Source organism: Copadichromis virginalis, linkage group LG8 (genome assembly GCF_057382275.1).
Source record: "Copadichromis virginalis isolate Kocher_CV1m ecotype Utaka linkage group LG8, C_Virginalis_male_GT1.1, whole genome shotgun sequence".
Classification (NCBI taxonomy): domain Eukaryota; kingdom Metazoa; phylum Chordata; class Actinopteri; order Cichliformes; family Cichlidae; genus Copadichromis; species Copadichromis virginalis.
In genome coordinates, this window is record NC_140625.1 from 10,958,875 (window position 1) to 10,971,143 (window position 12,269).

At 39.2% G+C, this 12,269-nt stretch overlaps 3 protein-coding genes and 1 non-coding gene across 4 annotated transcripts; 2 read left to right on the forward strand and 2 right to left on the reverse strand.

The window, feature by feature from the left end:
* On the forward strand, positions 1–2,317 carry LOC146702740 (hemoglobin subunit alpha-D-like). The gene is made up of 4 exons (XM_085467204.1): positions 1–101; positions 248–363; positions 828–1,032; positions 2,008–2,317. The coding sequence occupies exons 2-4, from the start codon at positions 272–274 to the stop codon at positions 2,134–2,136; spliced, it is 426 nt and encodes a 141-aa protein (XP_085323330.1). The 5' UTR covers positions 1–101; positions 248–271; the 3' UTR covers positions 2,137–2,317.
* A 6,234-nt stretch (positions 2,318–8,551) lies between these two features.
* On the reverse strand, positions 8,552–9,326 carry LOC146702741 (hemoglobin subunit beta-1-like). The gene is made up of 3 exons (XM_085465714.1): positions 9,171–9,326; positions 8,868–9,090; positions 8,552–8,782 (listed from the first exon to the last, which is right to left on the reverse strand). The coding sequence occupies exons 1-3, from the start codon at positions 9,260–9,262 to the stop codon at positions 8,654–8,656; spliced, it is 444 nt and encodes a 147-aa protein (XP_085321840.1). The 5' UTR covers positions 9,263–9,326; the 3' UTR covers positions 8,552–8,653.
* A 1,835-nt stretch (positions 9,327–11,161) lies between these two features.
* LOC146702742 (hemoglobin subunit alpha-like) lies at positions 11,162–12,269 on the forward strand. The gene is made up of 3 exons (XM_085465715.1): positions 11,162–11,348; positions 11,614–11,821; positions 12,060–12,269. Exons 1-3 carry the CDS (start codon positions 11,254–11,256, stop codon positions 12,186–12,188), a joined length of 432 nt encoding a protein of 143 aa, XP_085321841.1. The 5' UTR covers positions 11,162–11,253; the 3' UTR covers positions 12,189–12,269.
* trnai-uau (transfer RNA isoleucine (anticodon UAU)) lies at positions 11,486–11,579 on the reverse strand. Its single transcript has 2 exons — positions 11,542–11,579; positions 11,486–11,521 (listed from the first exon to the last, which is right to left on the reverse strand). It is a non-coding gene; the product is annotated as a tRNA-Ile (tRNA).

The following is a 12,269-nucleotide window of genomic DNA, read 5'->3' on the forward strand; positions in this document are numbered from 1 at the left end:
TCGCCCGCACCCTGCCCTGGCTGCGGTCTGATAACACAGAGGCAGAGAGAGACAACACATCTGCTGAGAGGTCAACCAGTACAAGCTGTTTTCTTCAGACAGTAGGAACTATTACTTTTGCTCTTTCACTCATCCTTCTTTTTTAGCATTTAGGTTAACAGGTTAATGCAGCGCAAAAAATGGTTGATTAGTTTCTTGTTTGTTTTTTTGGCTGTAAAGACCTAACACTTTGCATATTTGGCTACAGTGGTTCTGTGTATGATAGGCCACAATGTTGTCCAAGAAGGAAAAAGACTTAATTAAGGAAATATGGGAAAGACTGACTCCTGTGGCAGCAGAGATTGGAGCAGATGCACTCCTTAGGTAGGTTGAGACTTACCTGTGTAACCTTCATACTTTACTGCATTGTCTTTAAATGGTTTTGCATGAAGATTTAGGCTCCTACACACAAAGTAACATCTCCAGTAAGAGTGTGTGTTGTGATAAATAGATTCCTCTACCAATAAGCTTTCATTTCAGTTTGCAGATGTTAATATTAGATTTTAGTATTGTTACAGGATTTCCTAGCCATTACTAAAGTAAGTAGTTACTGCAAACAAATCCCGCAAGAGAATGTAACGCTTATCTAGTGCTCACTGCTGGGTAATTCCTGAAATCTCTAATAGGGATTTCAAGGTGTTGGCCATGATCCGAGATCATTTTAGAAACTTGTGGGCCTCGAGTTCACACAAATGATAGTTGGTGACCAAAGACAGTCAACATGTAGCACTTACTCTGTTGCTCCTATCATATCAGCATGGAAATAATTTCACTTTTCCCTTCTTAAGGATGTTTGCCTCTTATCCGGGCACCAAGACATATTTTTCCCATCTAGACATCAGTCCTAACTCCTCCCACCTGCTTTCTCACGGGAAGAAGATAGTCCTGGCTATAGCTGAGGGGGCCCAAGACATCAGTCAGCTAACTGTCACCCTGGCTCCCCTGCAGACTCTGCACGCCTACCAGCTTCGGGTAGACCCCGGAAACTTTAAGGTGCCTAAACACCTCAGACCTATTTACAGCCCTTCCATCCCCTTCTTGCATTGGATTTTTTTTTTATTTACTTTTAATCTTTTAATCAGAGATAATCAGTTTTTTGTTATTCAGATTTTCCTATTAAGTATATCTACTAATCCAGTAAAGCCTGAACCACAAAATAATTGCCAGAAACTCATGTATCAAATATGATGCACTTGCTACAGGGTTAATATATATACTTGTGCAATTTCTTTGTTGTATGCTATAAGGCGTACAGGTGACTGCAATGTATGAAATTGTATTTATTTGTGCATTTTAATTCTGCATGCAAAAGATAATCCTATTAGTATGTAGGGATTTTTTCAGTAATTCTATAATAGAGTTTAACTGAACTAAAAAGAAAACAACAGATTTACTAACTGTAAGTCTGCTGTTGTTTTGTTTTTCCAGCCTGTTCAGATGACAAATCAACTAGTTTGTTTTATGGAGGAGGAAAAAAAATGGGAAAATGTTTTTTTTAATCTTTTGACAGCACTAATTAAAATAAATAATACATTTGATTAAATGGGTTCCTCCAGGAATATTGAAATGGGGTGCAAAAAGGCAGTATGTGAACCAGTCGGGAAATCTGAAAAATGGTTAAAAAAAAATTATAAGTGAACAAAATGACAATGTGTATAAGTATACGGTATTGTATTATACATATATGACAATTGTGGATGTTTGGGGAATTACAAGCTGTGAAACTAGCCGTTGTGAGGCGAGAGGGTGAGGAGGAGACGATATTTTTAATGCATTGTTTGGCACTTAAAATTATCAGACATGCTTTCTGTGCAAATTACACAATACTACATCACTATATTAACAATAACACACTGAGGACGACAAATGGCAGTGTGTGGGTTCATGATTTTCAGAAAACTGACACATACTATAAATTATGTAAGTATGTTGTTCACTTTTTACCAATCTTTTGTGTTTCTCCTGCAGCTGCTGTCGCACAGTATGCTCGTCAGCCTTGCCTGTTACTTGGGGGATGAATTCACACCGGTGGCTCACGCCGCCATGGACAAGTACCTGTCAGCGTTTGCTGCTGTTCTTGCTGAGAAATACAGATGAGACTCAAGCACTGGGTTTCCAGAAAGCATACGAGGCATTTATGATGCTATGTAAAATATTTTTGTTTTTCTCTGTATGTGTCTCTGTCATTACTTTGTTACATTTTTAATGGTAAAAAATGTGCAATTCGTGTGTTAGTTTTTGTGCTGTTATATTATCAAATAAAAACAAATCGAATCTGTGGTGTTTCACGCATTATCATATCACGTTCAAAATGCATTGTGTTGATCATTTTCAAGGAATTCATCATTTGACTGAGTTAAGTTTTTTTAGTTGCTCACCGTCATGTCAGCTGATAATTTACATTATTTTACTTAAGCAAGCTTTCCTACTGTAAAATATTTTCATAATAAATAATACATTTACAACTACAAAGGCACATTTAATATTAAATCTAATCTGTTTTTTGTTTTATTGTTTTATTTTTCTAGTATTACAGAAACAAAGGATTCAGGTTTTAACACCAGTGAATTGGGAGGACTCTCCAGGTTTATCTATGGACCTCAAATAAAGTATTTACGGTACACAGAGCAACAGTGCCCCCATTTGGTAAACTGGTGGTAATACAGACGCATGCGGATGCAATATTCAAAGCAGCTCATAGACAAGATGTTAAATGTCAGTTTTTTAGATATTTAAGTGAAATAACTTCTGTAATTTACAGACATCTTTGTTGTGAGGTTGATTACACAAAAATTAACTTTTTTTAGGATTGCCAAAACGTGCTAATACTCTTTTTTACTTAATGGGAGTGTAAATGTTTTTAATATCATGACAGCAGAATGAACTGCATTCATTTCTTCATCCTTGCTTTTACCTTTGCTGGGTTTTTGTTGTTGTTGTTGTTGTTGTTGTTGTTGTTTTTAACATTTTGAGTTGATTGTAGCAGTCATCTCATGTGAAGAGCATGAGAGATAATTTATGCCTTCTGTTTGTATCTGCGCACAGTTACGCACGGTTGTAATTTTACAATCTACATTTTACAGGCTACATAGTCCAAATAATGCCAAATTACTCATAATTTAGGAGCTGTACTACGCTTAAGTTAAAATCCTCAAACTTCTTTCCCAGTAAAGTAAAAATGCACAGGCTTGATAGTTCCTGTGAACCCTAAACTTGCAGAGACTGGTGTTCTCACCTTTGGTTCTTATCTGTAGCTTCGCGTACGTGAAAATCCATGAGTCAGACAAGGTTGAAATATTTTTAATGAGAGGGAAAAAAGACAAAACATCAGAGACACAGATGAAATTTTTATACACCTGACATCTGTGAGGACCGTGCCCTGTTGGCCTGAAGTAAGAGTCTGCTTGAAGCAATCTTAGCATTAAAATAACTGTATGTAAGGAAGCAGTTACAGTTAGAGCACATGCTGAAGAGTAGGTGGGGTGTGGGTGTAGATGAGATTGGTAGAGGAAGGGCAGGTGATTGGGGGGATTTGAGAAGATGAGAGTTGGAGATAGGGAGGGTGAAGGGAGCTACTGTTGTTCAAACGTTGAGCAATCAGCAGTCTTCTCCACCTTTCGGCTGCTGTATTGAAATGTAGTACTGTGGGACACCCTAAAACGTACATTTTTCTTCATAACTCACTAATAAATAATACATTTTCTATCATTTTAATAATAATAATATTACAGTAATATTACATTTAATGTAAGATGTCAGAATATCTAATTATGTGAGGGTTTTTAAAAAAAATTTAATTTTTATATAGTTAAAAACCAGGTGTAGATGTCAGGTACGCAGTGGGGGGAATAATTATTTGATCCTGGGGTAAATTTGTACGTTTGTAATTTGCAGGTTTACTGTACAGTGACTGTACAGAATATCAAACAAAAATCTAGAAAAACACATGAGACAAACATTATAAATTCATTTTCAGGTCACTGAGGAAATGATTATTTGATCCCTACAGTCCAGCCAGAATTCTGTTTGTGCTCATTTCTTTGGAAGTGAGAAAAATACAAATTCACCAGAGAATAAAACAATTATTTCCTCATCTGTACCATCAGACTTCTGTTCTAACGTCATGAAATGTGACGTCCTTGCAAGTAAAAGTGACCCTAGGTAATTTTGAAGAGTCTAATTCAATCGTTAGTATCATAGACATGTTCACAATTTCTCTTAAGAATATTGTTTGAATACATGAATTAGATACTTTTTAAAAAACCCAAATAGCCTGTGTTTAATAAGGAGCTGTGATTTAGCTCTTCAATACACCATTTTTCAATGTCGTTTGGTGAAAAATATTTTTTTATTGACAGAAAAGTTTATTCTCATGGAAAGATAAGGTCCTTTTGTTGGGCCTGATTTTACAGCTATGACTCCAGATGTACATTTACAAAAGTTACTAAAGTGGAAGAAAATAAAAACTGTAACTGGTGATCTCTCTCTGGGCATTTGTTCTCGGTAGGTTATGAAGATATTCTTCGATCGTTATGTGTTTGTAGTTTTACTTTTTCAGGGTTGAGTTAGCACGTTTATTGTGTAATGTATTTTCTGAAATGATACGTTTTTGTTTTCCATTATTTCATCAAATGTGAAAAGCATAAATATCTACTTCTATCTTGTTGATAATGTTTAAAAACACAGAAGGAGCCCGTTTAATCTTTCGTATTAAAAATGAAGCTGCTGTGAGGACGTTGAACACGGCGCTGTCTCTGGTGCTGAAATTAGTTTGATTCCACTGCACTTAGCTATAATTTTGTATTTTCTAATTAGTTGTTTTTGTATTCAATGTCCTTTTTTCATTCATTTTTTTAAGTGTAGTGTAGGTTTTTTTCTGTTAATTCAGATTTTTTTTCCACACCTCATTTTATTTTGTAGCTTAGCTTCGGTTAACTACATTAACTCTTCTATAAATAAACACAAATATCTTTATGCCCAGTTTGTGGTGTATAAATAGCTCTATTGTAAAGATGTGTAGAGGTGAAGGGCTAATTGATCAAGTAGTGGGGCGGTCACGTGCCCGCCCAAGTCCATGGGTTCACTGTTGAGTTCTCATTAATTTCTGGGGCTATTCCGCCACATTTGATAGTTTGCGTTATTCAGCTATAACTAAATAAACTAATCAAATGACCGAGTGACGTAAAGTCATCCGCATGACCATTTTTATCACTGCCAATTCTATCACAGCACCCTGCTGCTTTTCTGTTTCTTTCCCCGTAGGATTGTCTCCCACTTCTTTAATGTCATTTCTCTCCCTTACCTATCCTCTTGTGAATTATGAATTCCGCCGCTTTTCACAGGCTTAATGTCAGAGTTACAGATATATGGGGCAGCTCAGGAACTGCACTGTATCACAAAGTCTTCCACCGTGTAAACCTGAAATCAGTGTTGCAGCTGACCTGTTCCGCTGTGGAGAAGAACAGCTATTGAACGGCTTAGGTTTAAGACATTAATCTTAGACACTTCCACCCTTTGAGTCCCGTCAAAACTTTCAGTTTTGTTTGTTACAGATTAGAGGGAAGAAGGAAACAATAGTCTAACGCGAAACTTACCGCTGTGGGGAAAGGGGGGGAGACGCGTCATTTCGGTTGTAAGATATGCGATAGTTGATGTGTGTTCATTTAATGGAAGCGAGTGCGTAATTGTGACTGGTGGGTGGCCCAAAGCTGTGAGCGGAATGCTAAATCTTTGGCTCTGTCCTCTAACTTGGTCCTTCCTGCTGCAGTGGGCAGACAGAGATTTTAATGTTGCATTAATGTATTTTCTATCATTAAAAAGGGGTAGGTGTCAATGTGACTGTGTTAGTGCGCAATCTGCAGAAAAAATAAAAAACATGGGCAGTGTGAGCATTTACGCATGAGACACATTAGCTATGTCTTCATTGCTAAATAGAGGGGTCGGGATCTGACGGTAAATGATGTTTGGTGTTCTTCTCGGTATAGCACAGGTCAGCTATACACATGGATGTCAGGTTTATGATGGAATAGTTTATAATAGTGTAGCTCTCCTCTGGATAAATCTTGCGCTCCACCTCAGTCTTGTTCCCCTGGAACACACTCATTCGCGGTGCTTTCTAACAAAATACTTCAACCTTACAGAAAACCATGCTGGTTCTTCTTCCGCCTCCTCTCATTTATCTTAACAGCAGAGACAAACACCTGCAAATCTCTCATTTGCACTCCCTGGTATGGTGTGTACACTTTTGAGCAACTAATCTGCGCTGGACATTGGCAGGCAATTATGGATTACTGATTCCATCTTTGCAATTAAATTAGCCCAATATTATATAACCCAAAGAGCGTTCCACTCATCATTCTGACAGCTCTGATAGCTATAGTTCAATTAAACTATTGACCTAACTAACTGCAGTTATTTAGTGTCACTCCGATGCCCTCAAGTAGCACCACACCTTTACCTATATAGCTTCATAGATTATGAATGAATAATTGTGGGAAAAGGTACAGTTGATACAGATTTCAGTGCTTTCATTTTTTTCTCTCTTTTCTAAACATAATACAGCGTTCCTGCGGGAAAGTAACAGTAATCTAATTTTTCTGCTCTTGCTCTTGATGAAGGCGGTCGCACTTTTCTCCTCTCCTCCTCTCCCTTAGCTTCCCTGCTTAGCCTCTTATGTCCTTGTCTAGTGTCATGTTTTTTGTATTACTTTTCCCTGGAACACTCTCTCACAGTCTGTTCTCTAAAACCTAAAAGAGGAATTATGGATTGGATCAACTGGTCCCTAGATGCAATTGACACCCCTTTCTCAACGAGAAGTTTGGGCTTGGGTGGGCCTGAGTGCTGAAGATATCTACCTATTCGGAATCATGGTAACAGGGTTCTGGCTAATCGGAGCTGGCTTGGCCCTGACTTATCGAAGAATTAAGAAAGCAGAACCGGCTGTTCAAACCCCCACAAGGCTGCCCGCTGGGATTGGAACGATGGGAGAGGCGTGAGTTTCTCAAAATGGGCTCATTGAGTGCAGCACGGATAAGATCTTGGAGATGCTACGGCTGCTAGCTCGGAATAACATCTCTGGGCGCAAATTGGATGACATCTCGGGGAGGCACGCTGCCGTGAGTTCTCAGAAATCGGCTCCTTGAGCACAAGAAATGACAACATCACAGAACCCAAGTATGGCGAAGCTCGCGGCTCTCCAACGGGAGATTGAGAGACCAGTGTTGGACTGTAGAACTGCTTTGAAATTCATATGAGCTGTTCGCACTAAAGTAAAAACACCATCACTTATGCGGATACCCGTTTGGCGCCAGCTGCAAGGCTGGGGCTGAACAACAAGGACACCTGGGTTGGCTGGAAGACTGTTTACTTAGCCTAGCAGGGCAAAGGACACTGTCTCAGCTGAACTCTGGACACGCACACACATACATATACACTGATATGCACACACTCATCCCCTCTCCCTTTCCAAACGCCTTCGACGCTTATTCCCTTCCGATGCTGACGGTGGATCAAGGAGACCAGCGCACGCAGGCCCGGATGCACTGTCTAAATCGGCTGTCTCTCACCCTTTACCCACCCCTGTTGCTTGTCATGTGTTTCTTTGGTGTATTTAGAGTTTTTTCATGTGCAGAGGTGTTTTTTTCTGTTCTCAAACTGGTCTCCCTGTTGGAGCTCAGTCTGGGAGGAGTTATTTTTTTCTCCTTATCTTTCCTCATGTGGTGCATTTTCCATTGTTATACCTCTCTGACCTGTCTTCCCCATGTGATGTTTGTGTAATGTATGTGTGGTCAGAGGGTAAGATGGCGCCTCCATTACGTGCAATAGGTCGGCAGCCTTAGGAAATTTCCCCTTGTGGGACCAATAAACGTTTATCAAATCAAATCAAATTACCATTTTTGCAATAGTAATCCCTTACTTTACTCGCTACTAGAAAAAAGTAATCGGATTACAGTAACGCGTTACAAGTAACTGCCCATCTCTGATTGAGAGTGAGGAGAGCGGCATAAACAGTGAAATAGAAAGTGCAAGCAAGATAAATAAAGTACATTTAAAAAATATAATCTTAAAATTAAATGCATGTATGTTTGTTTGTTCCAGTTGTAATTTACAACAAATCCCCAGCTGTGCACGCAATTCATCGCCCAACAGAAAATGAAATAAACAAAGTAGTATCTAGTATAGTGAAAAACAATAGGGTACTCTCGTTAGAATGAAGAACAGCCTGTTACTGGTCATTTTGCGGTTATGGTTGTTTTTACTTACAAATCCTATAAAATATATGGTTTCTATTTTGAAGTTGTTATTATTTATTAGTTTAGTTTTTATTATAACCTTTGCAAGAGTGAAATCCGCTCTCATATTTCGCCATGTTACAGTCTAAAAACCTAAAAGTACAAACGAGATCCTTTATTTGCCCTCTACTCGGCATCCAGCCCCCCAGTGTGATATAAGATATAACTTATAAGCATGTGTAAAATTTAAAAAAAAAAAAATACAAAGGGAAAACGTAAACTTTGCTTCAGTGGGCCTTTATTTCTCTTTTGAGGTGATCCATAACATATTGAAACGGGCGTTAGATCTCCTTCTGGCTTCCAGATGCAGACGGATCTACATTTTAGTGGTACTGCTTTCCGAGAGCGGACACCACCACGGCCAAGAACTTCTGGAAGGTAGCCTGAACCTCTGGGGTGAAAGCGGAACCCAGTTTTCCAGCAACAACAATGGTCAGGCAGTCAGAAAGCAGCTGCATGGAGAAAGAAAAAAAGGTATAAGAAAATGTCGTGTTTGCATTAAAAAGAAGAAGAAGAAAGGCGGGTTCTGAGGTTTACCTTGAAGTTGTCGGGGTCGACATGCAGCTTCTCTGAGTGCAGGACGCTCAGCTCGGCGTAGGTGGCTTTAATGCTGTCCATGTTCTTCAGAGCGCGGTCCAGACCGTGGAGCACTTTGATTCCGTGGGCAGCGACTTTCGGGTTGGTGCTGATGGCTTCGGCGTTGTAGAGGTTACCGAAGGAGGTGAAATACCTCTGAGTCCAGGGGTAAACGATCAGACACCTGCAAGGGAGAAACACACGTGAGTTTGGCCACAGGGCACGTCATAGGAAGGATTGTCCTCTTGCAGAGGTGTTCCTTACCTGACCAGAGCCTTGGGCCCAATGTCGTTATAGTCCAGGTTGGAAAAGATGTTGGAGATGATGCTGCGTTCGTTTTCGCTCCACTCAACCATGGTGGCGTTTGATTATGATTTTTTTCTTCAGGCTTGAAGGAAAAGGCTGAATAGTGCTTCACTAGACACCCTGCATCTATTTAAATGCGTCGAAGCTCCCCCACCCCAAATGAGAAGTCTGCTGTGATAGGCTGGAGATGGTGCGCGTGAGATAAACTGCAGACTTCACCAGAAGTTTCTGGATTTGTTGATACGGTTTTGTTATTCGTGTCCTGCGCAATTTAAGCAAAGCCAAAAACAAAATTTCAATTAGCGCAGTTATCGTGCGGCCAAAGATCCCAAAGCCCAATATTTTATGCGCAAAATATTCCCAACATATTCTATTACAGTTATTTCAAATGCAGTCCTCAAGTCTCTGATAATTCTTATTATTATTTTTATTTTATTTATTTTTATTTATTTTTATTTATTCAGCTGTTATTAGCTGAATCCTGAGTTGCTGTTGAGTTTTTTATTTTATTTTATTTATTTATTTATTTATTTATTTATTTATTTTACTTTTAAACAAATCACACAGAGGATAAAATTCATAAAATGCGAAAAAGGCCTTTTGAAAATTATCTGTCAACATTGATTAAAGTGCGTCCCCCACTTTTTAAAATCTAAATAAAGTGTGTATATATTTTAAATGTGAATTCAGATTTTTTTTTAAAATATGGAAATGCATAATTCGTCTGTATCTGCCTGATATTATACAAATAAAGGTTCAACAACTTCACATCTTCACAAAAATATCAACATTATATAGAAATATAAGTAAAAAGGCTAAACATTTATGCGGAGAAAAATGAAAGAATTTATTTATTTATTTAGTCTTTATTTTAAATGTGAGGAATGGTTGCCAGAGTGTTTGACGCTCTTTAAGTTATATCTCGTAAACCACACCGGTGTTATCTGCAGCAGCGAACCCCCCTCCACCCAAACCCCCCTGTGTCCACAGATGCATGTGTTTTGATTAAGAACACTTGAGCTGGCTGATAAAGGCCGTCTGCTCTATTTTCTACCACTGATAGGAACTTATTTTATGAACCGAGCCAAAAAAGAAAAAAATGCTGAATTAAAAAATTAAATCTGATAAATCTGAGAAAGCTTTAAACAGCTTCAATTTGATAAGAAGAGCTGTTTTTTAATCTTGTATTTTTAGTATATCCTAGATCCACCGAGTGTACTTGCATATATTATAGAATTTTGCGCTCTTTTCTGTAAGTGCGTAATGTGCATGCACGCATTTTTGTAACTCCCACCTGCATCCATAAATGACCCACATTCTTTGCGATCACGAAATCTGTTTTTTTTAATAGATCATTTTCTTATACTTATATTGTACTTCATTGGTAAAATTGTTTAAATGATGATCACATCACGAAAATATACTTAATTTTTTTATTGATTGATTTAAGTAGTACGAATCGAATCGAATTGTTTTGTAAATATTCAAAATTATCATTATTATTATTACTACTACTATTACTATAATTTACTTGGTTCAGGCCTCAGTAAAGCTGGAAGTAATAGAAAAATGTGTTCAGTTTTATGAATCAATCAGTTTTATTGGCATTAATTTCACAGCAACTCCTTAGACACGAGTTCACTCATTGTTCTTAGAACTGTAGACTTTCTGCACATGATATCACTCCGCCTGAGATGTTCTCCACTCATCAGTCATCAGGGGACCATGTGCTTCACCTCTAACTTCTCACAAACTTGCAAAGCAGAAAATGTGGTTACGTTGCACTTTTGGTATCCTACACGAAAAAAATGCAGAGTGTTTTTTTGCAAATTCACACCCAAGATGTCACCAGCAGATATCACCCTCTGCGTTGGCCTAAAGCCAAACAAGTTTCTATCAGGTCCGGTGAATGAGTCCTATCTGCGTCACAGCTTGTGGCTTGGTATCAGATGCCCTGGGTGTGACCCAGGGGGGCAACTGAATTTAAGCACAGCTCCTCGCCGGGTAGCATCATCAGAGAGAGAGAGACAACCGATCCAACATGAGTCTGACTGAGAAAGACAAGGCTGCCGTCAAGGCACTCTGGGCCAAGGTCTCCAAGGTTATGGATACTGTTGGAGGCGAAGCTTTGGGCAGGTAAGGCTGTATTGGCACTTCTTTATTGAATTCAGTACAATTGAATTTTATTTATACAGCGCCAAATTACAGCAACAGTCGCCTCAAATATTTAAACACACTTCAGATGTGTGTTTCCACTACTTAAAATAAGCTCGTGCTCCAGGTGAGGCTCGAACTCACAACCTCGGCATAACTCTGCAGGCTACTGTCTTATAAGTACCGCGCGCTGACCGATTGCGCCACTGGAGCTTGTGACCCACCATGTTCATCTCTGCTTCCACAGGATGCTCCTCGTGTATCCGCAAACCAAGACTTACTTCTCCCACTGGCCGGACCTGACTCCCGGTTCTGAGCCCGTGATGGTTCACGGAAAGCTGATCTTGGGTGGAGTCACTGAGGCCGTGTCCAAGATTGACAACCTGAGAGGCGGCCTGCTGGAACTGAGCGAGCTGCACGCCTTCAAGCTGAGGGTGGATCCATCTAACTTCAAGGTAAGACGCGGATCATGTGCATATGCGATTTCAGTTATAAACAGAGGTTATTGTCTATTCCTATTTCACGCACGGTTAATTTATGTAACAAAGTAATCCAACGTATTGAAAAGATTGTTCTTAAGAAGATCGAGTTTATTGACTATGCATTTGCACTAACAAACAGTCTGTTTATTAAAAGCGATTTCTGCCGAGCAAACTTCATATATTTGGTGTAAACTGTTTCCTCTCTCTGCAGATGCTGGCTCATTGCGCTATGGTGGTGATCTCCATTATGTTCCCTAAAGATTTCACCCCGGAAACTCATGTCGCCTTCGACAAATTCTTGGCCGCCGTGGCCCTGGGTCTCTCTGAGAAATACCGTTGAGATGTCGGCAGCGAAAAGCGCAGTTTGTGACCATTAAAATCATGGTTGGAAAACGAAAATAAAGCATGTCGCCAAAAATAA

Coding starts and splice junctions, on each gene's coding strand:
- LOC146702740 (XM_085467204.1), top strand. CDS start 272: ATGTTGTCCAAGAAGGAAAAAGACTTAATTAAGGAAATATGGGAAAGA. Junction 364..827: donor GGAGCAGATGCACTCCTTAG/GTAGGTTGAGAC, acceptor TCCCTTCTTAAG/GATGTTTGCCTCTTATCCGG. Junction 1,033..2,007: donor TAGACCCCGGAAACTTTAAG/GTGCCTAAACAC, acceptor TTTCTCCTGCAG/CTGCTGTCGCACAGTATGCT.
- LOC146702741 (XM_085465714.1), bottom strand. CDS start 9,262: ATGGTTGAGTGGAGCGAAAACGAACGCAGCATCATCTCCAACATCTTT. Junction 9,091..9,170: donor GGGCCCAAGGCTCTGGTCAG/GTAAGGAACACC, acceptor TCTCCCTTGCAG/GTGTCTGATCGTTTACCCCT. Junction 8,783..8,867: donor TCGACCCCGACAACTTCAAG/GTAAACCTCAGA, acceptor TTCTCCATGCAG/CTGCTTTCTGACTGCCTGAC.
- LOC146702742 (XM_085465715.1), top strand. CDS start 11,254: ATGAGTCTGACTGAGAAAGACAAGGCTGCCGTCAAGGCACTCTGGGCC. Junction 11,349..11,613: donor GGAGGCGAAGCTTTGGGCAG/GTAAGGCTGTAT, acceptor CTGCTTCCACAG/GATGCTCCTCGTGTATCCGC. Junction 11,822..12,059: donor TGGATCCATCTAACTTCAAG/GTAAGACGCGGA, acceptor CTCTCTCTGCAG/ATGCTGGCTCATTGCGCTAT.